Below are 26,044 nucleotides of genomic sequence, written 5' to 3' on the forward strand. Positions count from 1 at the left end.
ATAAAATATTTAAATATAAGCAACGCAATTAATATTAATATCATATTAATGCATATACTTAAGAATAATTAAACGAGTGAAAACATGTTTTTAATACTTTATTATGCCATCAACATACACGTAAAAAATAAAACGAAATTTTACGACGTAAATAAAATTATTTATTATACATTCATAATTAAATTAAAGTAAATATTATTTATATTTTATAAAAGTGCACACGCAAACGTTTTTTTTTTTTAATTAAGAAAAAAAAAGAAGAAATTTAAAAATAGAATAAAATTATATCTAACAATATCTAAAATATACAAGAAGGAGGGGCCTATCTCCCACTCTTTATCACATATAACCCTCATCACAAAAGATTATATAGATGACAACATCAGTTAAGTGACTCTTCAGACAGTCAGTTCAGTTGAAATTGTTCTCACGTTCGAAATAAAACACGATAGCACCCGGGACGAACAAAATGTCGCAGGTTGAACAATTTCAAAAGTGGATAAAAGACGTAATGTCAAAAGTTATTAAAAATCTCGGATCGAACGTCGACGAAGCTCGATACGACGTATTAAGCGATCACATCGATTATTATACGTGCGATCAGTGTAGTGTGAACATAAAATTTAAGAATAAGAACGGACACGACGAAGAGCAATCCATAATATTGAAAAGGCCCACGCACTGGGAAAAGCTTAGAGAGATAAATCGCATCGGTTATCAATTTCACAACGAGATCTTGTTTTATAAAATGTACGCCCAGCCCGGTGAAAATTTCGCGAGGCTCTTTTACGCCGACGAACAACCGCCCACCGATACGGTGATCGCCTTGGAGAACCTCTGTCAACTGGGATACCGTCCTTGTTCGTATACGCACGACGTTCCTTTAGAATACACATTGGCGGCGTTTCGCGAGATGGGACGATTCCACGCTAAAGGATACGTTATGAAAGAGCGGCAGCGCGAGAAGTTCTTCGACATTGTGAAACAAATTCGAGAAGTTAGGTACGACACAGCGTTTCAATTCAAGGTATTCGTCGATATAACTGCAACGCGAACGGTGGACTATCTCCGCGGTCACGGGTACGATGCGGCTTTTTGCGACGAACTGGAGGCCCTGCTTTCAAATGCATTCGACAAGGTGATGATGAAGACGGTAGAGCCGCGAGAGCCGCTTTCCACGCTATGCCACGGCGACTTTACAGCGAGCAACGTTCTCTTTAAGACTGACAGTGACGGACAATACCGAGCGATTTTAGTTGACTTTGCGCTCATTACGCACTCGACTCCCGTCGTTGATCTTTCGACGTATCTTTGCCTATGCTGCTCGAATAAAGTGAGAGAGGATCATTTCTTTGATATAATGCAAGCTTATCACGGCAGCTTGAAGGAATGTTTGTTAGAAGCCGGTATATGGGACGCGGAAAAATATTCATACGAAGCTTTACTGGAAGATTTTAGAAGAGGCGCCCTTTTCGGTTTCGTCATCGCGAGCTTCTGGTTAGCGCCGTTAAAAGGATTCTACAACGGAGATATTCGAGAAACCGGAGCCATGGATTACTTTCAAAGAGGAGAAATAATAAAACCTTTGGGCGGAGACGAAATGTCTAAGATACTAGCCGATATGTTGTTTCATTTGAGAGATCTTGGATGCTTAAAATATTATTTTTAATTACGATATATATATTTACAATAATAACTGTGAATTAGGCTTCGGATGTTCGTGCAAAATTTCGTGCCGCATGCCGAGTACCGCAGCGTGCGAGAGTAAGAGGCTGCACTGTCTGCTCGTCGAGTTAAAGTAGAAACACTTCTCGAGGAGACCCAACTGCATCCGATTTATCTGAATACTATTTCGACTACCACGCGGCGAGCGACGGTTCTTCGCCAGAACTATCTCTATTTCACTACGGCAAACATTCTACTCACTCGCACGCTACATTTCACCCGCGCGTGACACGAACATGAGAGTTATAATAATAAGACATATATACGAGTGATATAATCATTTATATTTATCGAATTAAATTTCGTTATAACCGTTAATTAAGATAATTTCACTTATTTAAGTATTATTTAGGAAATTAATAAGATAGAGCCGGGGAGTGCACGTGAAAGTGCACGTGAAAGAGAAATGTATCATTCGCTTAAATCCTCTTGACACAACAAACAACGGGTTAAATTACTCGGTACTTATATATCATTCGTGATATATCAAATTTCTTCGACTTCATTGCTCACTATCGCGCTCAGAGTCGAACGGAACAGTTCTCGCGTCGTAGTACCAGCGAAAATGTCGCATCTTGCACAGCACGAGGAATGGTTAAAAGAATTAATGTTGAAAATTATTGTGAATCTTGGATCGAACGTAAATGAAGCTCGGTACGAATTGTGCAGGCGCAACGATTACATCATGTCGAACGTGTATTTCGTAGATGTGAAATTTAAAGACAAGAAGAGAGAAGAGGTTTCGGTAATATTGAAGAGACCGACGTCGGACAATGTTAAACTGTTCTACAGAGTCGATCATCAGTTTTACAACGAGATTCGGTTTTATCAAATGTACGTCCGGCCTAGTGACAATCTCCCGAGATGTTTTTACGCCGACGATCAGCTGCCCGTCGGCTCAGTGATTGCCCTGGAGAACGTTAACAAACACGGATACTATTCCTGTCCGTACACACATGACGTTCCTCTAGAATACACATTGGCGGCGTTTCGCGAGCTAGGAAGATTCCACGCTAAAGGATACGTCATGAAGGAGCTGCAGCGCGAGAAGTTCTTCGACATCGTGAGACAAATTAAAGAAATTAGATACGACACTACGTTCGGATTCAAAAAGATAATCAATCTTACTGCAACGCGATCGGTGGAGTATCTTCGCAAACACGGGCACGACGAAGCTTTTTGCGATAAAATGGAAGCCGTGCTTTCGAACGTATTTGACAAGGTGATGATGAAGACGGCGGAGCCGCGGGAACCATTGTCTACGCTGTGCCACGGCGACTTTACGTCGTACAATGTACTCTTCAAGGCCGAGAACGACGGACAATACCGAGCGATGTTAATTGACTTCGCCCTCGTTAGATACTCGACTCCTGTCATCGACCTTTCCACGTATCTTTATTTATGCGGCACGAAGGAAACGCGAGAAGATAGGTTTTCGGAAGTGATGCAAGCTTATTACGACGCTTTAAAAGAGTATCTCCTGGAAGCTGGCATTTCGGACATGGAAAAATACTCCTACGACGCTTTCCTAAACGACTACAAAAAAGGTGCTCTTTTCGGTTTCGTCATCGCATCTCTCTGGTTAGGACCGGTGAACGGATACGGCGATCCTCAAGAATTAACAAGCATGGAATTTTTAAAAGTTGAAGAAAACATGCAAAAGAAGTTCAAGGAAGTCGGCGGAGACAAAATATCAAAGATATTAGCCGATATGTTACTAGATTTAAAAAATCATGATTGTTTAAAATATTATTTTGAATAACACGTTGTTTAATAAGGTGTAAAACGTTAAAATATATTATCTTCAATTTATGCTTACAAATAATATAATTTCTATTAAAATATCTTTAAAAAAAAAATAAAATAAATAAAATAAAATAAAATATCATCAAACAATAAAATGTTAAACATATTCGTACAGAATTCAATTGTTTCCTGAAAATTGTGCTCACAAATAATATAATTTTGATTAAAATGTCTTAAAAAAAATTAAAATAAAATATAAAATATCTTCAAAAAATAAAATATTAAACATATTCGTACAGAATACAATTGTTTCCTGAAAATCTTTTATTACAGCTGCTTTTCAAATATAACTAATATAAATATTTTATAGGGCATCAAATATTCGTTGAATTTGTCAAGTTTCCATTATGTTCTTTGTTAATCTCATGTTACCAGCAAAAGATCTTGTTCTTTTACATTGAGTCATTCGGTTTCCACGGTCATTCGTTACTCTTCGCACGATTCCGTATTTCATCTACTTTCTTTCAGGTTTCTTCGAGTGGCCGCGTATTGTTCGCGAAAGCATCTTTCGTGACCTAGTTTTTTTTTTTTCTTTCTTTTTTTTTAATATATATATATATATACCTATTCGAACACCAAAGAAGAAAGACGGAGATGAACCGGTTAATCCTCCAGAGTGAAACGCGCGTAAAAAGATATCCGTCTTTTATTTTTAAGTATTTTATTATGTAGACTTATTTAAAAATAAAATAAAAATGCGCTGTTAAATAATAACGTGACACCAATGATACTTAACAGATAATAATATTAGAAATAAAATTTTTTAATTAAATTGATAATATAATTCAACTGCGTTTCATATAACTTTAACAAGTTATTTTATGATTTAATATATTATCGCATATTTTTAACACAATTTATTAAAAAAAAAAAAAAACCTAGAATTATCGGATATAAGAATAATACTACGATAATTAGCAATTTTTGCCGAATATTTTTTTAAAAATATTACAATAATCGAAGTACAAAAATTTTACATTTCCTCCGGTCGTTCGATTTCACGTTTAAATATTATTTTATTTTTTTAACATTGGTTGGTAAAATTATTTTATAACATCGTATTTTCAAAGGTTATCTTTTATTCGTACAATACGATAATTTTAATCAAGGCGCTGTAATTATTGAGTCGCCAGATACAATTGTGATTCATTTTTATATTATGTTACATTACATTGATTAGCCGTAATTATTAGTATATGATATCACATGACACAATTAGCATACTCGTGATGCCTCTAAAGTTCTATCTCCTTGTGACAACAAAAGTACAGTAGTGAATTAATAAGATAATATCTGCCTGGCGAATCGAGTTAGTACGCGTCAGTACGTTGCGCATGAATATTCTTACTCAGTTGCAATTCATACCTCGTGCACACTCGCCTAACAAAATGTCTCACGCTGAAGGCATTGAGAAATCTAACAAAGAAGTAATAACGAAAATAATTGAGGGCCTCAAACAGAACGGTGACGAAGTTCGGTGCGAATTTTCCAAGCAAAACGTTAACATTATGTCTAATATTTATTACATATGCGTGAAATTCAAAAGAAAGACAAACGGCCAGAGTGAAAAGCTTTCTGTATTACTGAAAAGACCCATCCAGATAGAAGAAATACGGGAGATGGTTCACAATGACTTTCAATTCCACAACGAGATTTTATTTTACCGGATGTACGCCCAGCCAAACGACAATTTCGCAAGGTGCTTTTACATCGACGAACGGCCGCCGACGGACTCGGTGATCGTTCTGGAAAACGTCAACGAGCGTGGATATTATTCTTGTCCGCGTACGTACCACGTTCCTTTAGAGTACACATTGGCGGCGATGCGCGAGATGGGAAGATTCCACGGTAAAGGGTACGCGATGAAGGTGCTGCAGCGGGAAAAATTCTTCGCTATTGTGAAGCAGCTTCAGGAAGCCAGATTCGACACGGCATATCCGTTCAAGGACTACATCGACATAATTGCAACGCGAACGGTGGAATATCTACGCGAACGTGATTACGACGCGGCCTTCTGCGATAAAATGGAAGCGACGTTCTCGCAAGCGTTCACCGAGGTGATGATGAAGACAGTGGAGCCGCTGGAGCCGCTGTCCACGCTGTGCCACGGCGACTTTACGGCGAACAACGTTCTCTTTAAGACGGAGGAAAACGGACAATGCCGAGCAATACTGATAGATTTCGCATTCATTAGATACTCGACACCCGTCGTCGACCTCTCCACGTACATTTGTTTATCGTGCTCAGATGATATGATGAGAGAAAAATTCTTTGAAATAATACGAGCTTATCACGACGCGTTGAAAGATTATTTGTTGGAGGCTGGCATTTGGGACGCGGAGAAATATTCATACGAAGCTTTGCTGGATGATTATCGGCGCGGTGCTCTTTTCGGTTTCATTATCGCGACTTATTTTTTACCGGTGTTAATGGGATACGAGACCGCGGGTTTTGAAACGCTTACAAACGTAAGTTACGATGAAAGAGCGCATCGTTCTAAACAACTCGGTGGAGATGATATGTCTAAGATATTAGCTGATATGTTGCTATGTTTGAAAGAGCTTGGCTGTTTAAAACAATACTTTTAACAAAACACATTTTTTTTCCCTCCCCCAGTTTTAATACATTTATTCTAATATGTAATGCTACCATATCGTTAATTAAATAAACGTAAAATATTAATTATAAATTTACATCGTTAACTGATATCGCAACAATAAATTATGTAATTATAAAAACGGTTACGTATATCGTGGGAATAATTATGATAAATACATGTAACTTGCAAATGAATAAATATATATGACAAATATATATGTCTAAATAATAAGTTTAAAAAAAAAGAAAATTAAAAAAAATAAATAAAAATTGAAATTCTAAAAATTATTTAGTAATTGATAATATTTCATAAGTCTAAAAATGCTGAAATAAATTGTATAATTAAGCCCGCCGAAGGTCGATAATATTACGCTTAAGAACAAAATTATAAGCCTTAAAAATTCTCTTTCTTCCTGACTCAATCCCTTGAAAATGACAAAACGTGATCAGTTAACTTCGAGTACTAATATTATATTTGTAATTCTAAAGAGCGAGAAAATGTATAAAAAGAATACAACTGGACTTGTTTGTCTGTAATTAAAAAAACTTATAACCACTCCTTCTTTTTTTACGTTGGTAATACCGATAACGTGCGATAACGACTTTGACATTCATATTCAATTAAACATTACGTAATTACATAATGCACGTTCAACTTGCAAGTAAACGTTAAGATATCTGAAAGCTGATACTAATGCAATTCAATTCAATAAAACAAAAAATAAAAATTAATACTATTAATTACTTAATCGATAAAATAAAATGATCAAAATAATTATGTTAATCACGCTATAATTATTGATAGAAACAGTTTTAAATCTTTATGAATTTTTTTTGGTTGCATATTCAGCATTATAACGCTTGTTATTTTTTGTCGACATACTTATTGAAATACTGTTGCGGTCATTTCTTCGCGTATGTGCACATCGATGCACATCGACATAAATGATATATGATTAACTAGTTTCAATGTCACAACGCAGTATCATTATCTTCCCTCCTCCATTCTTTACAATGACACGTCACATAGTTGCATCTACATTCATAGTCAGTTACAAAATGACGTTAGTTTGTTACGAACAATCTAACAGAAACCATTGTTACATCATTAAAGTGCGCTCAAATGCGGGTTTTACTAGAGCGAATAAAATGTCAGACGACGGGGACTTTCAAAACTGGATGAAAGATTCCATGTCGAAGATCATTGAGATCCTCGGATTAAACGCCGACGAAACTCGATACGCGGTAACCAAATCCACGGGCAGGTTCATGTCCGTCATAAATTACGTGCGCTTGCAATTTAAAAACAAAAAAACGGAACGCGCCGAGGAACTTTTCATGATCCTGAAGAAACCCTTGCAAACTTATCCTCTGAATGACTCCATCACTCTTCAGTTTCACAACGAAATCTTGTTTTATCAAACGTACGTCCAGCCGGGCGAAAACTACGCGAGATGTTTCTACGTCGATGAACGGCCGCCGACCGATTCGGTGATTGCTCTGGAGGACGTCAATAAACGAGGATATCAGCCTTGTCCGTATACGTGCAACGCCCCTTTAGAATACATATTGGCAGCGATGCGCGAGATTGGACGATTCCACGGCAAAGGGTACGCCACGAAGAAGTTACACCGGGAGAAGTTCATCGATATCGCGACGCGACTTCGGGAAGCTCGATATTTTGAAGCGGCGGACAACCCTTTCGAAATCATTTGCAACGTTCGGTCGACCGAGGCTATAGAATATCTTCGAGGTCGCGGCTACGACGCAGTTTTCTGCGATAAAATGGAACCCTTGCTGAAGAACGCGTTTGAGGAGGTGATGATGAAAATATCGGAACCGCGCGAGCCCCTGTCCACGTTATGTCACGGCGATTTTACGCTGGACAATATTCTTTTCGAGAAGAAGGACGACGGGCAGATTCGCGCGATGCTAATCGACTTCGCGTTTCTTAAACACTCGACGCCCGTCGTCGATCTTTCCACGTTCCTTTGCCTATCCTGCTCGAACGAAATAATGAAAGACAAGTTTCACGAGATAATCCGGGCCTACCACGATGCGTTGAAAGAATGTCTGTTGGAAGCCGGCGTTTGGGACGCGGAGATATTCTCGTACGAAGCTCTGCTGGACGATTATAAAAGAGGTGCTCTTTTCGGTTATGTCATCGCGTGCTTTTATCTACCGACGCTATTAGGGTATCACAAAATAGACGAAATAAAAGAACGTATGTTACATTTAGGTGTACACGAATGTATGAAACAATTGAAATACAACGACGAAGTACGAAAGATATTAGCCGACATGCTGTTAATAATGAAAGACTTTGGGTGCTTGAAACATTTCGCGGGATAAAATAATTTTAAAACGTAAAACAAATATTCGTACAATTACGTCATCGTTATTCCCGCACGTATTTATTTGCGCGTAACTATTATTTTGCCATTTAAAAATGGACCGTTCGATAAAACGGTCGAGTGCGATTAAATTAGATTTAAGATACATCGCGGAAGTGAAATAATGTAGATAAAGAAACTGAGTCCCGCTAATATTTTTGTATGCACGACACTTATAACGGGCGCGACAGTGGCCCGTGCCACATTGGTGAAATTGTTCTCCCGTCCGTGCAAGTGCGAATCTGCCTTTCAAATAAAGAAGCGCCCGCACGGTCAGAATAGCTTTATTATTTCCATACGCTTTTCCGAGCTAGCGGCAACGTTTATCGCGAGACTTATGCCCTAGGTTCATGCACGAATTAATGCAAAAAGTGCTAAATCAGCGATATTAATATTATACTATCAAAGTACTGCAAGTTATGTTTCACGACAAATTCTTAATTGAAATATATTTTGATTAAACAAAACATTATTTTATGTTACATGTAAAAAAGAAAAAAAAAAAAGAAAAACTAAAAAACCAATTTTGCGGATAAGTGTCACACTTATCGCTGTACGTTTATGTCTTGCGTGTTCTCTCTACGCTAAACGTTCATTATAATTACATAATAATTTTGCTACAAAAACTTACGCAACATTGTCACCACGCTATACATAGAACGTAGATGATTAGATATAAAATGTAATAAATCACGCATGTTTCGCAACACTTTATCGCAGTACTTCAATTTTGATCTAAAAATCTTGGTATTGCAAAAATACATTTTAAAGAAAACTGATATGACATACGAATCAAAATAAAAAAAAATGTAAAAATGCAACTTTAATTATACAAATATATAGTTTAAAAAAAAAAAAAAAAAAAAAAAAGAAAGAAAGAAAGAAAGTGCTGCGTAATAATTATAACTTTGACTGATTACAAGTTGAAAAAGTTTTATTATCTAGTCAAGAGCATTCAGAGCTCTCGTCGTCTATCGACCACGTACAAACCGATTAAACATTCTAACAGTAGAAAACGGTCCGTCGATCGCTTTGAGCGAGCAGCGCCGTTACAACAGTTTGAGAAGCCACCAATCGCCAGCGTTAACGTTCCCTTGTCGTCTTCCGCATAGTTGTCGAACCGTTGTCCGGGATAAGTTTGATCGTTAAGGCCAAAGAATGCGACACCGTATATATCGCCTAGTACAGAACTTTTCGAGAGCGGCCCCCAAAGCGAGTTTAACAATCGTCGAACTTGCCGAATAAATGCGATATTGGGAAAAACAGACAGGGTATGTATCGTACGACAGAAAGACATAAAGAGGGAGAGAGATAGAGAGAGAAAGAGAGAGAAAGAGAGGGAGAGGGCGAAGGAGATGAGCGAAGCGGAAAAACGCAAAGAAAAACGGTGAAAGGGTTAGAGAAAATCGGAGTAAGGAGTAACAGAGGCAAGCTGGAAAAGAACGAAGTACGAAACGGGAACACTTTAATCGGACAGCAGTTAAGAGTTCAAGTAGAGTGTTGCGCCTACCACCGAGTTCCTCCGTAGTCTTTCTATCGATGAAGCTCAAGATTAGGAACGTTGTTACTCCGTAACGATTCGAAAGAGATTCTCGTAAACAATCGTTTGTCACTGTTCCGTTCTGTCTTCGTGAAACGAATTAAAAGATAATATTTTTATTCAATTAATCGATCAATTCTCACTCGATAATTGGCGAAATATCACAAAGATATACAATATTATTTTTAATTTTCTATATTTTGATATCCCTCAACATATCCGTATTAAAACGTTTTATTATTAAAATTGTTTTCTTGTTTATTTGATACGCGAAATATGTTATAAGCACATTTCAAAGATTAATTCGGGAATTAATGATAAACCGACAACGAAAAACAAACCGTCTATAATTAAATGAGGTCTGGACTAAATAAAGAAAAATATGTCGTAATTATTTAGGTTATCACGGAGGAGATAAATATTTATTAACACTTTATTTTGGAATTATTAAATATGCAATGTAAAAATGAACGAATTATCCTGAATTAAAATATTTCAGAAATAAATAGATATACCGGTGCATTTGTTTCGTTAAATTATCGGAGGTACGGATATTCTCGATAAATACGTCTACGGTGAGGACGACAGAAACTATTCGATTTGTTCCGATAATCAAGCGAGTAGTCGAGCAGGATGAATAAATCCATCCCACCACCCGCATTCCGAAAGGTGTATCCCGCGGGAATACTGCGGCGATTTACCTTCGGTTCTCGTATTTGTCTCGCGAACGAAGGACTTCCCGCCACCCGCAGCAATCTACAACAGTTGCTTCGTCCAAGTATTCAATCGCTCGAAACCAAGACGATCTTCTTGCGCAATGACCGATATCGTTGTTCGAAGGAATCCTCAAACTTCACTCTCTCCCCCTCCCCCCGAAATTATAATCGATTTTCGTTGTACGCGCCAATACTCTGAATACATGATTGACACTCTTGAGAGATTAGGATTTCGCGAGGAAACGGTCTTCCGTAGCAGACCTAGCCATTTCCTCTCGATAAATGATCTTCGTGAAACGTCATAAAAATGACGACCGGAGTTCTGGACGTCGCATTTGTCCGCGGATGTTGTCGCCGCTCTCACTTCCGGTTGCACATACATACACGCTAGTCCGATACTCGGGATCTCAGATTATATGATCGACAAGATACATGAGCCGGCGGTACGAGGAGGCGGCGGAGCAGGAAGACGGGGGAGACGGGCGAAGGGACGATGGGAGGAAGGAAGGCAGAGGCAAGCGCGGATAGAATCTTGAGGGTAAGGGACCGAACGCCGCCGCCGGGAGGATATGGGGACCGCGAGGGCGAGAAGTATGCAAATGCGAGAGTACATTTATCTCGGCACCACGCCCATGTATTTCCTGGGAGCTTCCGGACGCATTGTCGGGGACGAATCGAATACCCACCGCCCGTCCTCCTGCCCGCCGACACCCTGCCGTCGGCGAGCACACCCGCAAACACGCGGCTCGTCTGTACGCGCGAGCACACGCGGGATCCCTCTGGCCTGTACGCGTATGTGCCACCGGTCCGATACTCCGGAGATTTACGAGCAAACTAGCCCTGTTCCCCAGGGCTAATAGACCGGCAAGTTATGGACCAATTCAATTTAATTTCGAAAATAAACAACCACCATCGGCGACGTCGGTCAATTTATTCCGAGGTCTCGCGAGCCGACCGCGATGCGGCTGTACTCGGACACTGGGCCGGAGTGCGGGCCTTCGCATACGTAGTTTGAAACTTTCCCATTTCCCCCCCCCCACAGTCCACCCACTTCGTCATACATGCGAACGTTAAGCTCACCCTGAACCCTCGTAAGCTGGTGACATCAAGTTCCGCTTAGATTTTCGCCGCGATAATAAGGGATTTAATTGAAGCGTCCGTCCCCCGGAACGAAGTTGTGTCGTTACGCGAATTGTGCACCGCAACGTTTACCGACGTTAAATGTAAGAATTACAAATATATTATTGTATAACTGTGTAAATTAAAAAAAAAAATGTAACGCACCGTTATGCATACATACGTAAGTACTCAAATCTATTTCAGTTACGTCGCGTAAAAGTAATTTAGAACAAAATAAAAAAAGAAAGAAAAAAGAAAAAAAGAAAAAAATGTACCAACGTAACGAGTGCAGTAATCCGATTTTGTGTTGTAAAAATAATTGGGGAGTCTCAGGGAAAAGAGGAAACTATGAAATATATACGATTGGCTCCGTAATGTTTGTATCAATTAGAAGAGAACGAAAGAAAGACGGTAACGGATTCGGACACGCTCTTGTTACCAAGAAGTAGCCGAAGTTTAATGAATTATCGTACTTAGTTCCTCGCAACGACAAGAAATCGATGCACGTTAAATTACGGAGTGGTAATAAAGCGAGCGGTGTAGTAAAGTCGGCAACGGCTCATTAAATTCTCTCGATAGTTTTCCCGATCCGATTTATCGATGCACGCCGCGGCTTCGTACCTTATATTCTTCGGCCAAAGTATAACCTAAGACTACGCGCTTCACCGTGACAAAAATAAAGTTGCGCGTCGAAATTTAATATTATAAACCAGAACGAACGTCGCTTGAATATTATTAAGTAAATTTCTCAATTTTGATTGAAAGTGTTCATAAAAAAAAAAAAAAAAAAAAAAATAGTGTTTCGCGTAAAATTACAAAGTTGTGTAAATTAAACTTTAAATATAAGTAAAAGATATTTAATAATTCGCAGGTAATCATATTACTTCTTAATTTTCACGGAAATAATTATTTTCGTAATGTCATTTTTTTTTCCTTTTTTTTTTCTTTTCTTTTTAATATCGCAATTTTTGGCGCAGCAGGACTGACGCGACAATTTAGAGTTCAGAGACATCCCAACGTATGTTTCGAGCACGAACCGTTGCTACTTCGGTAACCAAATGATTTAGCCGGCCAAATGATGAATGTACCGCCGCGGCCGCTAAATTACGATGCAAATTGTACCGACTCCGAGTCATTCTCCCGTGAGTTGCACCGCCGCCGTGCAACTTTCTCGCGAGCAAAATTGGAAAACTGCATCGTGAATTATACGTTAATTGCGCGTGACTCTGGGCAAAGCGCAGCTTGCGTGTTGACATCGTCCGCGAAATTGCAAACCTCCCCCGCGTGATAACACGTGTTACGATTGAGAGCCGAACGAAACGGTACTTGAAAAAAAAAAAAAAATCGCGTTTCAGCGCGCCGCGCGTAGGAACCGCAAGTGCGGGGACGGCCCCCCGTTAATATCGTCTCCGCATATTTTACAAAGAGGAAAACTAAAAAGAGCGCTCTTTCAGTTTGTTTGATTAATGGCAATTTTCTCATTATCAGCTCGGTGGGTCCGTTCGATTAAGTGCTCTGAGTGGATTATGCTCCGTACACAAGCCCCCGTTTCTTTCTTTTGTCACTTTGGGACAAACAGCGGCGCCGGTCCATTATTGGATGCCGATATTCATCGTGCTTGACCTGTCGATAGATTCACGAGCGTCCGCTATCTTGGCCCAGCACGTACCATATTCTCTCGTAATCGCGCTGTTACAGCGGCCGTGTTGATCGTCACACGTGTAATTGGGTCCCTAAGACTATATATCGGGATACAGTTCTGTCCGATTTCGCATCCGCCGGCATCGTAAATATGCTGTTTCCATGCAAATACGCGCTGACGACATTGCGCGCGGTTATATCGTTGTATAAATACGCAAAATAATAGTACGCCGCGTTCGAAATAATCTACAGATAGAAAACACTCGTAAAAATAAATTTCTCGCCGGGTCATTTTGATGCTGAAACAAGTGTAACGCGCGCGAAAAGAAAGTTATATAACGTGAGAAGTAATGACGGAGAAAATACGATTTTCTCAAGTTCACATTTTCTGTTCGAGGACCGATCGAATGTAAGGAGGGAAGAAAATAAAAAAAATAGCGTCCGATGACGACAGAGTTATTCGGTGTAAAATGGAAAAGCGGGATAAGCAAGAATCTGCACTAAAACGATCAAATGACAGGCTGCGCGCATTTTTTTTTTTGTTCAACAACAAAACAGAGTCAGGATACGAATTCTTCCCTGATCGAGATCGAAAAATAGAGCGGGCAAACACAGGACATTTATGCGAGAACACGATAGTAATTTATGTACCGTTGAGTAGTAAATGAGTCAAAAAAGAAGAAAAAGAAAAAGCCATCCTTTTTTATAAATCGTGACAATTGGAAAATTTCGAAAGAGTAATTCCAGATTTAATCTAAAACAATTATTAAAAATTTCGTAAAAATCGCCATTCCGATAAAAATGCGCGCTTTATAAAGAAAAAAAAAAAAAATTACCTCTACCTTCTTCCTATCTTTCGTCCGGTAACCGACTCGTAGCACACGAAAGAGATGTTTTAACGGAAGTAAATACGCATGCTGGATGTGCGAAGTGTATCCCGGTGACTATCGGCTTCTCCGACGAGTGCTTCGTACGTAAAAAGCATTTGCGAAAAGTGTTTGAAATTAATTGCAGGCGCGAGAGCGGCGATCTCGGCAACGTACGAAGCTCGCGCGCGCAATAAACGGACCCGAAGAGAACCGGCCACGCACATGTAGACGTGAGGTAGGTCCGAAAGTGGGTCACCAGCACGCGAGCTGTCCTACTTTACGCGTTATCGCTCTCTTTCTCTCTCGCGGCCTTGCCGGCGACAAACCGCGGTTGGCGCCACGCGCACCTGCGGTGAACTTAACGCCGTACGGCTCGCGCGCGCGACGTCAAGCCATTGCCCCGCACAAGATGGCTGACGCGGTAACTAACGGGTTTGACGAGTCTCAATACGCGCCGAATATTCGTCCATCCGACGAGTACGTACAAATATATTTCTACAACACATCGATATATTTAATTAACCAGGAAAAACTTTTGTGTTTCAGACGAGAATCGAGAGGAGAAGCTAACGTGCCGCCGTCGTCGATCCGGCCTAACATGCGACAACCTGAGGGAAGGAGACTTCGGAGAGGCATCCTGCATCAGCGGAGCAAGGTAAGTGATCATTTTTCCTTTACATAAAATTAATGTGCCGTTTAATTCGAAGAAAGAAATTTACTTTCTTCTTTTTTTTTTTCTTCTTTTTTTTTTATTGATTTGATATTTAAGACATAAGTGAAGACGTTCGACAAAAACTCTATAGTAGTAGTTCAATATGTTAGAGAAAAAAGAAGCCCATGTATGCGGTCGGATTATCGCATATCCGATTACATCCCTTTCGACAGACGCTAAGACGCTAACAAGTGCAAACTATGGCTTCGTACTACACTTATCTATTGCCAATCATACCCGTCAAAAGTGCAAAAGAGTATACCTTTTTAAAAAGTCATTACAATCTCTCACATATAAAGCTCACGATTCAATAATCACAATTGTATAACGAATCGTATTTATTATACGTGGCAATCAATTTTTATTTATTTGTTTGATTTGTTATCGATAAAAATATTTGCTGCAAATGTTAGCGTAATTGACATGCATTTTCTTGCGGTAATTTCAAATAACGTAAAAAAAAAAAAAAGAAGAAAAAAAAGGACGGCACGGATATTACAAAAATAGGTGGAGATGCATAAATTCTTCGATCGATTACCAATATTACTATTTACTACTTGAAACGAATATTGCGCGTACTCAAAACGTTATCTCACGATTTCGAGCGCTAATTTCCAGCTCCATCGGGACTGCGCGTGTATTGTAATTTAAATGATTAACGATGCAGGGAGTCGCTTTATGCTTGCGAAACCTATATTAACAAAATTATCTCCTCGATATTAATTAAATTGCGAATTCGGCATAAGATTTACCGTCGCCGTCTTAAAGTTTCATTAAAACCAAATCACAATTTAATCGCCGCTGAAGCTAACGTTAAATATTGACTACGAGCAATAGCCGAGGGTCTGATTAAATTCATAATAAAAATTCCGACGCGACTGAAGGAGTTTATGCGGCTCATGCGAGTGAAATTTTCTGGAAAACATCGCGTCGCAACGTGGCGGAAAATTTGATTTCGCTAATGGGATCTTTCATCCCGGTGTTACATCCCGCAGAAAATACTTGGAGAAGTAAAATCGCGGAGTTTCGAACAATCTCGACATTAATTCTACCTGCGCCGCCGGCCGAAGGCTCTCCTTTTGCCTCCTCCCCCCTTTTCCTCACCCCGCCGTTCTGGTGCACGCTTATAGAAATATTTTCTATAAAGCGCGCCCGCCGCGCACAATGGCGAACGGCGCTGGAAGTGAAAATACTTTGTCTTGTTTTCAAAGGGACTTAATATTTATCATTGCGAAACGCTTAAAAGACTGTTGCAGACAGGTCGCATAATTTAAGTGTTCCCTCCACTCACGCTATTTTGCATGCTGTCTCGTCCAAGTGTGCCGCGCGCCGTAGTTTTCATATCGAAGGCGGGTGGCTTTCGCCCGCACGCCGACGGAATCGATAGTTTTTGCGAATGCCGGAAATGCATATTCCCCGACTATCGCCCGTCTGATCGCCGGCCGGTCTTTCATTTCCCTTTTTCGACGTAAGAGTTACAACGCGGTATAATATAGCCTCGTTATAAAATGGCAAAATTATAACGAACGCGATTCTTACCGGGTCTACTAACGCTGCGGCAAAAATCTCGCTTTGTTTTCTCGGTAAACTTTTATCTGCGATACATCGCTGCGCTCGCTGCAGATTTTTCAGACGTGTATTAAAATAAAGCCCACCCCCCCCCCTTTAGATCGCGATTTAAAACGCTTTATTGTACAAGTTCTTGTAATTTTTCGACCGACAATTATCAACTTTCATATTAAATATCGTTTCACGCGTAAGTGGTAACGCTAATATTTGCCCCGATATTTTCCCGTGATTTTCATATTATTCGCAAACACTTTTTTTTTTTTTTTTCCCCCGTTCCCCTTCGCGGCAGCGAGAACACTGGATCGTTGATGTGAAAAAATAACATCCCGCGCGATGCACGCTACAGCTCTGTGTAATCACGCTTATTGTTAGGACAGACCGATTTATTTTCCCGTACTACCGCGTGTGTACTTTTCTATCGAGCAAAAACATCCAGACCTAATTAATAAAACAAATGCGCCTTTCATGTACGCCTTCGTACATCTATCGCGCGGAAAATTAATCCCCCGTACGAAACTCGTCGCGAAAATTAAAAGTACACTTTTCCCTCATCGCGATCCGTCTCGCTAATAAATTACGCGTCTGATTAACGGCGGCGCCGCCGCTAAACTGATCGATCGCGGGGGCTGATAACCGTGAAATCTGTACAGATAAATTAGCCTTCGTGAAGGGATTTCGGTCGGTGAGTTGCGCAATAAAAGACGCCCGCGTTCCCGTTATTCTTCGCGGCAAAAGCTTCTTTATTCGCCGCGTATTAATCGATCCGATTCACTTAAATTATTATTTTTTTTTTTTCTTTTTTTTTGTTTCACAGCTAGAGATCGTTCTGTCGCACAGCGGATTTTCATAGCTCGCGGCTTTCCTTTTTACTCGCATTCGCGGACGACGAGAGTACGTCGGGACTCGCGTGTTTCGCGTGGTACGCTTAAACGGCTTTTTAACATTCGTCGCGTGTACGCTACGAGAGTGTGGGGGTAACGCTCCCGCAAAAAAGAAAAAAAAAAAAAAAAAAAATACACACGTACCCTCTCGTCTAGCTATACGTGAGATCGAAAAGGATAGAGAATCGGAAGGTCTATATAGCCGCACGACACGTACGTATGTGGCATGTATACATAATGTCGCGGATTGCCTACGGTCTTTTTACGTGCAGATTTTTCGAGTCGAGCTTTCTTTTAACGAGAATGCCGAGGCGTAGATAGCTTTTAGACTTCGAACGATTAAAAATATAAAAATAAGTACACGAAAAAAAAAAAAACAAAAGAGGGGGTCGATAAATTGTAAAATAATTTTTATTTACACTTCTGCGTGCCTCACTTCAAATTAGAAGCCTCTCCCGTAAGTTATTTCGAAGCAGCAAAGTAAAGGGAGGAATTTTAGCGTGGAAAAAAAAAAAGAAAAAATAAAAAAGGAAATCGGCTTAAACTGTATTACGCAAATTTACATAAACATTGTGTTCGAAGGGATCTCAAGATATTTCCTCTAATAGCCAGCTGTTTTAACGCAAATTTTAAAATATATAAATCTCTCTATTAATGCATTTGCACGACCGACCGATGTAACGGAAAGTCTGTGTCACACCTCGTCTATATGCTAAAGAAACAATAGGAGTGACGTATCGAATTTATAAAATTCTCATCAATAATGCTTTCGAGGATGGAGCTCGTTATCATATTCATTATCGACAGAAGTTTTCACTCCCATGCAAAAATTGCACCCGCATAAGCTCTCGTTCAAGTGCAGGAATATTAATGTACTTACATTGTGAATATGAGTACAAAGAGGACATCGGCGCGATAAGCGGCGGATCGATAGGGCCGGGAACAAGTCGTTCGTATGATAAAGTACTAAATTGCAGCCGCGGCAATATTTCATAATGTATCCACGCCGGTCATTATCGCCCTCCGCGACGTGTGCGCGCGGACATTTTTCGAATCAATTAAGCGCACTCCGTGAAAATCATGAAAATCGGGCGAAAAACAGATCTCGTACGCGGGAAATAATATCGCCGGCCGAGCTGTTGACAAAAAAACATCGCGTGATAATATTCCACTTGTGATTACATGAAATTTCCCTCCATAAGAGACCGCTTGTATTCCGGTGATATAATTTTGCATTCGTATGCTTATATCAATGTGAAGTCGCGAGAGAAGGCAACGAGCAAAAAAAGAGAGAGAAAGAAAGAAAAAAAAAAAAAAAAAAGAGAAAGAAAAACGCAAACCGAGCATCAAAAGCGCATAATTTCAGCTTAACACGGACGCCACTCGAAAGAGCACTCTTGCCCCGCTTCGTTATTGGCAATAAACCTCAACCTGTTCTTTGCGTGTACGCGATTTCGCGAGCGCACGCGCGGCCTCACCTATGTTGCCCGAGCGAATTCGTGCGGCATCGAACGGAGGTGCATTTAACTCTCCGCACGTGTGCGAGTTCACGAGCCATTGAGATAAAACGCGCAGTAAATAAACAGGGGCCGCCCGCGCTATTATTTGCGGCAAGAAATATTGAATCGGGAAAGCTGGCCGGACGTGTCGCGCGCGCGCGCATGTTTAAGTAACGCGAATATACCGCGGGTAAGCGCGATAAAGTGATACGCGCGTGTATGTCGTCGTGACAACGGCACGCGTAACACCAAAAATTCAGCTGACAGGTGGTCATCGCATTCGCGTTAAGCGCCCGCGATCATCGAAGCGAATTATTCGTTCACATTTATTTGCGCTTCTCGATTCGACTTTGATATGTCGCAAAAAGGGGAGTTTCGTTCCGTGCCTATATTAGGCTTCCTGCTTTAATAATCGTCTCTGCGCGATAAAGAACTGAGCGATAAAAAATTTGGAGCCCTGCGTCTTGAAATTATTATCACGCCGCACAAGAGGGGTAATTTAAAACGGTAGTAATATTATCGAGTTGAATAATAAGTTCGCCACAGCGTCGGGGTATATGATTACATTTCCTCGTTATGAATTGGAATAATGATAATTTGTTGGGAGGGGTGAGGACTATCGGAAGTACATTTATCGAATTCGAATTGAGTTCGGTTATTATTAAATTAAAATAATTATAATTTGTTGTCAGGCTATCCAAAGTACATTTATCGAATCAAATTGAGTTTACCCGCTGTTAAATTAATATCAGACGCGCGATACACAAGCGCGTGATAATACCCCCGGGGGAAATAGAATTTTCGTCAGAAATTTGACTTCCCCAATTTTTCCAATCGCACGCCACGAAATTGTCCACGACGGGAAGCCCCCGTGACCTACATAACGAAAGCAGATATCCTTGCGTAGCGAAGCGAATCGGGAATTGGGGATTAAAGAGTTCCATCGCGCCGCAGGACGAGATGTCAGATCGGACGGCGGTGGGAAATCGTCCAAGTTTCCAGGTCGATAGGGCGTACCAAGGAGGGGCGATTCAAGAGCCGACCAGGAAATGCAAAGAAGAGGAGGAAGGAGGCGCGGAACCGAAGAGGAACCGGAGATCGGCACGAAGGAGTGGCGGATTCTCTCTCCCTCTCTTACGACAAGGAAAGAGAGAAAGAGAGATAGAGAAAGGAGGAAGAGGGTGGAAGAGAAATGAGAAGGGAACAATTGAATCAGCGAAATCAAGCTCCCGCGATCGAGAGGGCTGAAACGCGCTCGAGCGCGATCACGACCACTCGCGAATTTAAATGCTACCACCTCGTACAAAGTCGACGTGTTCGACCACGCGGTCACCGGAGATTCCGAAAGAGGGACGGGAGGGGAGATTTAACTGGTATACGCGGAGGACACGGCGCGCCGCATCGCCATCTCCGGAGATGCATATCCGTTCGAGCTCATCGCTCCGCTTTCTCTCTCGGCATCCTATTCGAGCTACCACCGATTTAAGTTGTTAGGAATAAATCTCTCGCCTCTCCCACGTTTCTCTCTCCCTCTCTCACGCGTCCGCTCGTATTACCCACCGTCAAAATTAAATACACACAATCGTGGAACCTCGCGGAATTACGAAAATGTCAAAGTTACTTTGAATAATGGATTTCGCGTAATACCAGCCGTGTTTTCGTAACATCAAGTGCACCGGGATTAGATTCAACCGTGACGTGATGATATTCGATATCGTTTGCCGTGCCGTCAAATCTTGATTCACGCCTAAATATAATTTGCATCTCGTCGGTCAGCTCGGAACAGGTGTGGCGTTTCACTTGCGTCGTAAACGCGCGAGTTTCACGTTTAAAATTTTCACACGCCTCGCGGATTTTATTCGCACGTAATCGGAGTATCGCGGAGCGCGCGGAAATATTTTCTCTATCTTTCGAGTGCGCGAAATAGCCGGCTGTAAAGAGAGAATCATAACGTCTCGCCTAACAATTGTGCTAAATAAAAACGTTGCCGGCGCAATCGCGGACGGTTAATAAAATTCTTCCGAAGTTTTTCAATGAATCCCGTTCGCAATCGCGACTATAATCGCAGTCGCAGTTGTAATTGCAAAAATGCCGATAGTCACGGCTTAACGAGCACTTTACCCCGTTTCTGAAAATATCCCGGGCTTCAGTTTTCGCGATTCTTACGCGTCGTTGCGAAGCTTTTGTTTCCAGCCAAAATAATCCGTTTATTTCTATCGGATAGCAGTTCGCGATCGTCGATCGACTCCAGCCATCCGAATTAACGACGTATCAAGAGCCAAATGTAGCTCTAATATTTACCGGATATCCGGAAAGAAGCTAATCTTTCGATGCGAAATTGTACGTCGTCGTCGCAGCGTGTAATCGGACGAGCGGGACTCGATTGTACTCGATCGAGTGGGCCATTGACCTGCGCGCGATCGACCGGACTCAAATTTAATCTTCTAATCCGAGCAGAGAAGAATCGCAAGAAAAAGAGAGAGAGAGAGAGAAGGGGGAGAGAACGTGCACATCAGGCACGAACAGTTTCCTTGCCTTCGTCACCATGCGCAGCTTTTTCGTGACGGCGAGTCAGTAGCGTCGACAATTTTCCATCGGACTCACTTTTAACGGAATTGGACGGTTCGCTCGGATTTTACGACGCCCCGGCTCTGTCTTCCGTGTACGTACCTACGATCGCTCGGATCTCGGCGTCCAGGAAAAATAGAGAAAAATACGAGGGAAATATATCGGTAAAGCTGTCCCGCGCGCACGCGGGCTCGAGCGCGCATATTGAGCCAACGTCTCCTCCTGACAGACGTATTGAGACGTTTATACGATATCTGGGGTGCATTTAGGACTGGCTCAACTTAGTTCACGGATACACTCGATATGCCAGGGCGCATCCTACATACGTAAGCGAACTCGAGCACATCGGGACTTTTGCGAGCGACGCGATAAAAGTGCTGCATACTGAATATATTCACGGTTCGATGAAATTTTCTTAAGCAACCTTGTTTATCCGTCGGGCGTCGCGTATCCAGTCGAGGCGTAAAAAGAAATCATCGGAGTCGTCGTCACCTCGATGACGTGTGAAGATACTGCGCGGAGAAGCGAAGGGAACAATTTAGAAAGAAAAAAAAAAAAAAAAAAAAAAAAAAAGGAGAAAAAAAAAGTTGAAGTTACCTCTCTCTGCCGGCGTACTTTCTCTCGAAATGCGAGGTCGCGCATGTGCCATGATTTTCTTTTATTCGTCAATTTATCTGAGAGCGGAGGGTATCCTCGGGACGGATATACCGAGGGAAAATATAGGTCACCGACGAGGACGCGGACGATTTATCGTACCATTGAGTTTTGTCTCCCCCGTTTTCTACTATTTGAATTACGGAAGTAATTCAGTTAGAGTCCAAAAGGTACCAGGCCGGCATCGAACTCCAGGGCTCCGCGCGGAAAACAGAAAGCACGGCTGGCGGCGGATTTTCGCCGAAACAATTTCCACGTGCGAATGGCCGCTCCGCGGTGCACGCAGATTTTCTACTTGAAAAATGGCTAACGTCTCTAGAAAATAGTGACAAAAAGGCAGCGCTTTTTTATTCGCATCAGTGTTTCCCGCGTAGAACCTTCCCCCTCTCCGGCGTGTACATTTGTCGGACGTCACGGCACGCCGCGCGCAATTTCCGCGGGCGACCACTCGAAATTTTTCTCTCCGGCCGCGCGAGACAGAACGAAGCACTTAATAGCGTAACGCAAATCGGGGGTGGAAGCGAGCACTGATTCAGCGGGGGTTGCTCTATCTGCGGACAGGCCAGCCCGCGTTATTTCGGTCAGTAGCCGGTCGGTAGCGTGCAAGCGGCTCCGCAATTACTCCGCTTTCTAATTTGGTTTCTGGCCGTCCTACCGTCGATCTAACGATCAAATCACGTGACCTCCGCGGCCGAAGAGTCGACGGTAGGTTAAAGTGTGCCGTAACGTAAGCCGTTCCTTCACGTCCACTTTCGCAATATGACACTCGTGTTCCCCTGCAGTTAAGAGATTTTCCTATCGCGTGAATATGTGCCGGTGAAACGAGGGAGAGTCTCGTTTTATTTCAGCCCCTCTACTTATTCCTTTCTAAAAGCAAATGCATCTTCCTTTACCTGCGTTGGGAATTTTCTAATTTATACAAAACGTATGACACATTAAACCGGAGATGAACGAGTGACGTATGTCGCGATAATAAACTTAAGTTCACTTCGCTTTTACCGCTCGTAAATTGGGGGAAAAGAGAAAAAGAAAAGCAATAAGATTGTTAAAACTATAATTTCGCCCAGAGCGCGGAGGGTGCAATCGAGAAAGTTTCGCCGGGTAACTGCCGAACACCATCGGCCGTCAATGATCCATTTAATCCGCGGGTAATTGACCGCCGCGCGGCTCTCCAATCTCGGCGCTAAAGAATTCGCGAGTAACTTTTCGAAATCTGTCGCTCCGAGCTTTGTGTTTCGTTGCACGGCGAAACTACGGGCAAACTCCATCTTCGGGAAACATTGCTTTCGAGCGAGCGGACGGCCGGGTTGCCTTCTCGCTTCCGATCGCGATTCCGCGCGTGGACATTGAAGTTTTACGGAGCGTGAACGAAATACGTGGGAGGGTGACGTGGGGAGGCCGCGGGAGAAACGAGCTGAGTCGTGAGAGAAGACTTTCGTTGCCGGCGATATTATAGATTCCCTTGAAGAGTGCAAGGTTGCTGCCTGCTGGCGATGAATGAAACACCGCCGCGCGAGAAAAACGAACGACATTTTTCTATACGACGAACGTGACGGAGCAGTCGAGATTATTAATATCGTTGGAAGGGAAAAAAAAAAAAGAAAAAAGAAAAAAAGAAAGTACAAGACATTTATAGCGGAAAGTGACAGTTTCAATCAGCAAACGAGATGCACCACTGAATCCTGCGACATTACGAGATGTCTCACGGTCTCTACTTGAATTCTGTTCTCTCGGGTATCTCTATTCATTAGATTATTCGGGATCCCCGCCGCTATTATAGCGATTTGCACCGCTATTAAGTTGAAATTGCATCGGGGCGCTGCTATATTTCGCATGCCGTAGAATACTGAATAGCGACATGAGATATTTACTAAATCGTAACGCGAGATACGAGATATTTAATGTATAATGCATCAGCTGAGCGTTCAGAATTTTTACGACATTTTTCTATAAATCCTACGAGAGATAGCGCCCGGTGAATGAATAATTTCATCGATGGGATTCAAAAATTCATGCAATTATGGATTAGAGAGACGCGATGTTTACCGCGTGCACCGTTCAAAGGAGGGGTCGGTCTACAATATCAGCGAATTTAAAAGTACCAAAAATTCCTTTCCGGTCTGTAATTTTAATGGACTTAATAAGAAATCGTTTTATGCGTTAGCAAACAGCGGGGTCTCTTTAACCAGAGTTTCCGAGCCCATTAAACGTAAAAATGTGTTACGCCCGCTGGCGGGCGAGCTTGCTTTAACGTAGAAATAATATTAGAAAGTTTTCGACGTTACTCCGCTAAAAGAGGCGATATCGCCGTATAGTATTGCATCGCCAAATTATTACACTTTATCGTGGCGAAAAAGGTAGCATCTAACCGGCCGCTATCTATCTGTTTTATGCACGTACACGCGGGACATTTGGCGAAATAAATTTCATCACGTAACGCGTAAAATTATTCCACACGCGCGACAAAGAATAACTAAAATTCCTGTAACCGTATCTGATGTCGCGCGGGGAAAATGCAGCGCCACTAATATAAAACAGAAACATACCCCGACCGGGGCGGTCGGTACCCCCGCCTCCCCGTTACCGCCCTCATAATAGTTCCCGCCGAAAATTCATGCTCTAAAAATGCGCCCACGACATCCGTAAAGTCTGCCAGTCGTGAAAACTCGGGGTGCGACTACGGCCGACGTATACAAATACGGGCCCCGGGTACACCGAATTCCGAGTGAAAGCACTAAAAAGAAATTTATTCATAGCTCGCATCTATCCGCGGGATAACATCTTCCGGAGCCACGCTTCGAGAAATATATACGTCACGCGTTCCGCGCGGGCGATCGATCGCGCCCGCCGCGGGTTCCTCCAGAATCCCTTTTCCCCGGATTCTATGAATATTCACGGGCGGAGGGGTGTTTGCCTCCCCCGTTTCACGCTCGTACTTTTTGCCGGTCGGTCGGTCGGTCGGTTCATAATCTCTCGCTCTCTCATTGGGTTAAATCAACATCGCTCGGGCCGCGCGGACTCCGCTCGTTGACGATTGATCGACGCGCGAGATCCGGTCGGCTTAGACCGCCGCCGCGCCGACAAAATTTCCCGCGTCCCTTTTAAGACGCACGGCACGCTAAAAACTTTAATTAATTTTGCACGTCGTAGCTAAATGCTCGACTAAAAGGCGAATGGAAGTTTAAACGCGAACGGCAACCGTCGAACTCTTATAGCTCGTGAATACGTAATGCAGTGCTCTACCGCTGCAAATGTAATCTGCCATAAAAAGAACAGCAGAGAATACACTCTAGAGAAAATAAAAATTGCGAAAATAGCGAGAAAAAAAAAAGAAAAAAAAGAAAAAAAAATAAAAAAAAACATCACCGACAGCCTTTGTTACGCAGAATGTTCGATGTGTCGCGACAAATCCTTCCCAGGTATCGGCGAACGTACAAAGGAAATCGACTCTGCGTTTGCTAATTAATACTTCTGTTCTTGTATAATAAAAGCGAATTCGATAGCCGCGCCTCGACAGTCGTTACGACCGGGACGGCTACGGGAAATTCTGTTTTCACGCGTGCGGTTAATGAATGCGGCAGCCCGTAATTAGTTATTGGTTTTAGCACAGCGGACATACGTTTATGCGCATTGTGGCCTAATAACCGTGCAACAGACCTTCGGACGGCACCTGATGCAACATTACTAGCCGCATACTAATCAAAGCTGCTGCGAAGGAAATATTATATAAGTATCGGCACGAATCTCTGATTCT

At 42.0% G+C, this 26,044-nt stretch overlaps 5 protein-coding genes and 1 long non-coding RNA gene across 16 annotated transcripts in view; 5 read left to right on the forward strand and 1 right to left on the reverse strand.

Moving 5' to 3' along the window:
- LOC139104290 (neurotrimin) overlaps positions 1–26,044 on the reverse strand; it is a 293,896-nt gene that overhangs the window by 125,192 nt on the left and 142,660 nt on the right. The window lies entirely within an intron of this gene.
- LOC139104304 (uncharacterized) overlaps positions 1–26,044 on the forward strand; it is a 69,289-nt gene that overhangs the window by 32,560 nt on the left and 10,685 nt on the right. For all 5 annotated transcript variants that reach the window (XR_011546011.1, XR_011546014.1, XR_011546015.1 and 2 more), the window contains one exon: positions 14,954–15,062. This is a non-coding gene — a long non-coding RNA (uncharacterized lncRNA). The remainder of the gene's footprint in view (positions 1–14,953; positions 15,063–26,044) is intronic.
- Positions 470–1,669, forward strand: LOC139104286 (uncharacterized). The gene has a single exon (XM_070659682.1). The coding sequence runs from the start codon at positions 470–472 to the stop codon at positions 1,667–1,669; it is 1,200 nt and encodes a 399-aa protein (XP_070515783.1).
- On the forward strand, positions 2,291–3,637 carry LOC139104287 (uncharacterized). Its single transcript, XM_070659683.1, has one exon. The coding sequence runs from the start codon at positions 2,291–2,293 to the stop codon at positions 3,485–3,487; it is 1,197 nt and encodes a 398-aa protein (XP_070515784.1). The 3' UTR covers positions 3,488–3,637.
- On the forward strand, positions 3,777–7,119 carry LOC139104282 (uncharacterized). Its single transcript, XM_070659674.1, has one exon. The coding sequence runs from the start codon at positions 4,866–4,868 to the stop codon at positions 6,117–6,119; it is 1,254 nt and encodes a 417-aa protein (XP_070515775.1). The 5' UTR covers positions 3,777–4,865; the 3' UTR covers positions 6,120–7,119.
- Positions 7,148–10,542, forward strand: LOC139104281 (uncharacterized). The gene has a single exon (XM_070659673.1). It carries the CDS (start codon positions 7,189–7,191, stop codon positions 8,479–8,481), a length of 1,293 nt encoding a protein of 430 aa, XP_070515774.1. The 5' UTR covers positions 7,148–7,188; the 3' UTR covers positions 8,482–10,542.

The sequence above is a fragment of the Cardiocondyla obscurior genome, linkage group LG07 (genome assembly GCF_019399895.1).
Source record: "Cardiocondyla obscurior isolate alpha-2009 linkage group LG07, Cobs3.1, whole genome shotgun sequence".
NCBI lineage: Eukaryota > Metazoa > Arthropoda > Insecta > Hymenoptera > Formicidae > Cardiocondyla > Cardiocondyla obscurior.

Coding starts and splice junctions, on each gene's coding strand:
- LOC139104286 (XM_070659682.1), top strand. CDS start 470: ATGTCGCAGGTTGAACAATTTCAAAAGTGGATAAAAGACGTAATGTCA.
- LOC139104287 (XM_070659683.1), top strand. CDS start 2,291: ATGTCGCATCTTGCACAGCACGAGGAATGGTTAAAAGAATTAATGTTG.
- LOC139104282 (XM_070659674.1), top strand. CDS start 4,866: ATGAATATTCTTACTCAGTTGCAATTCATACCTCGTGCACACTCGCCT.
- LOC139104281 (XM_070659673.1), top strand. CDS start 7,189: ATGACGTTAGTTTGTTACGAACAATCTAACAGAAACCATTGTTACATC.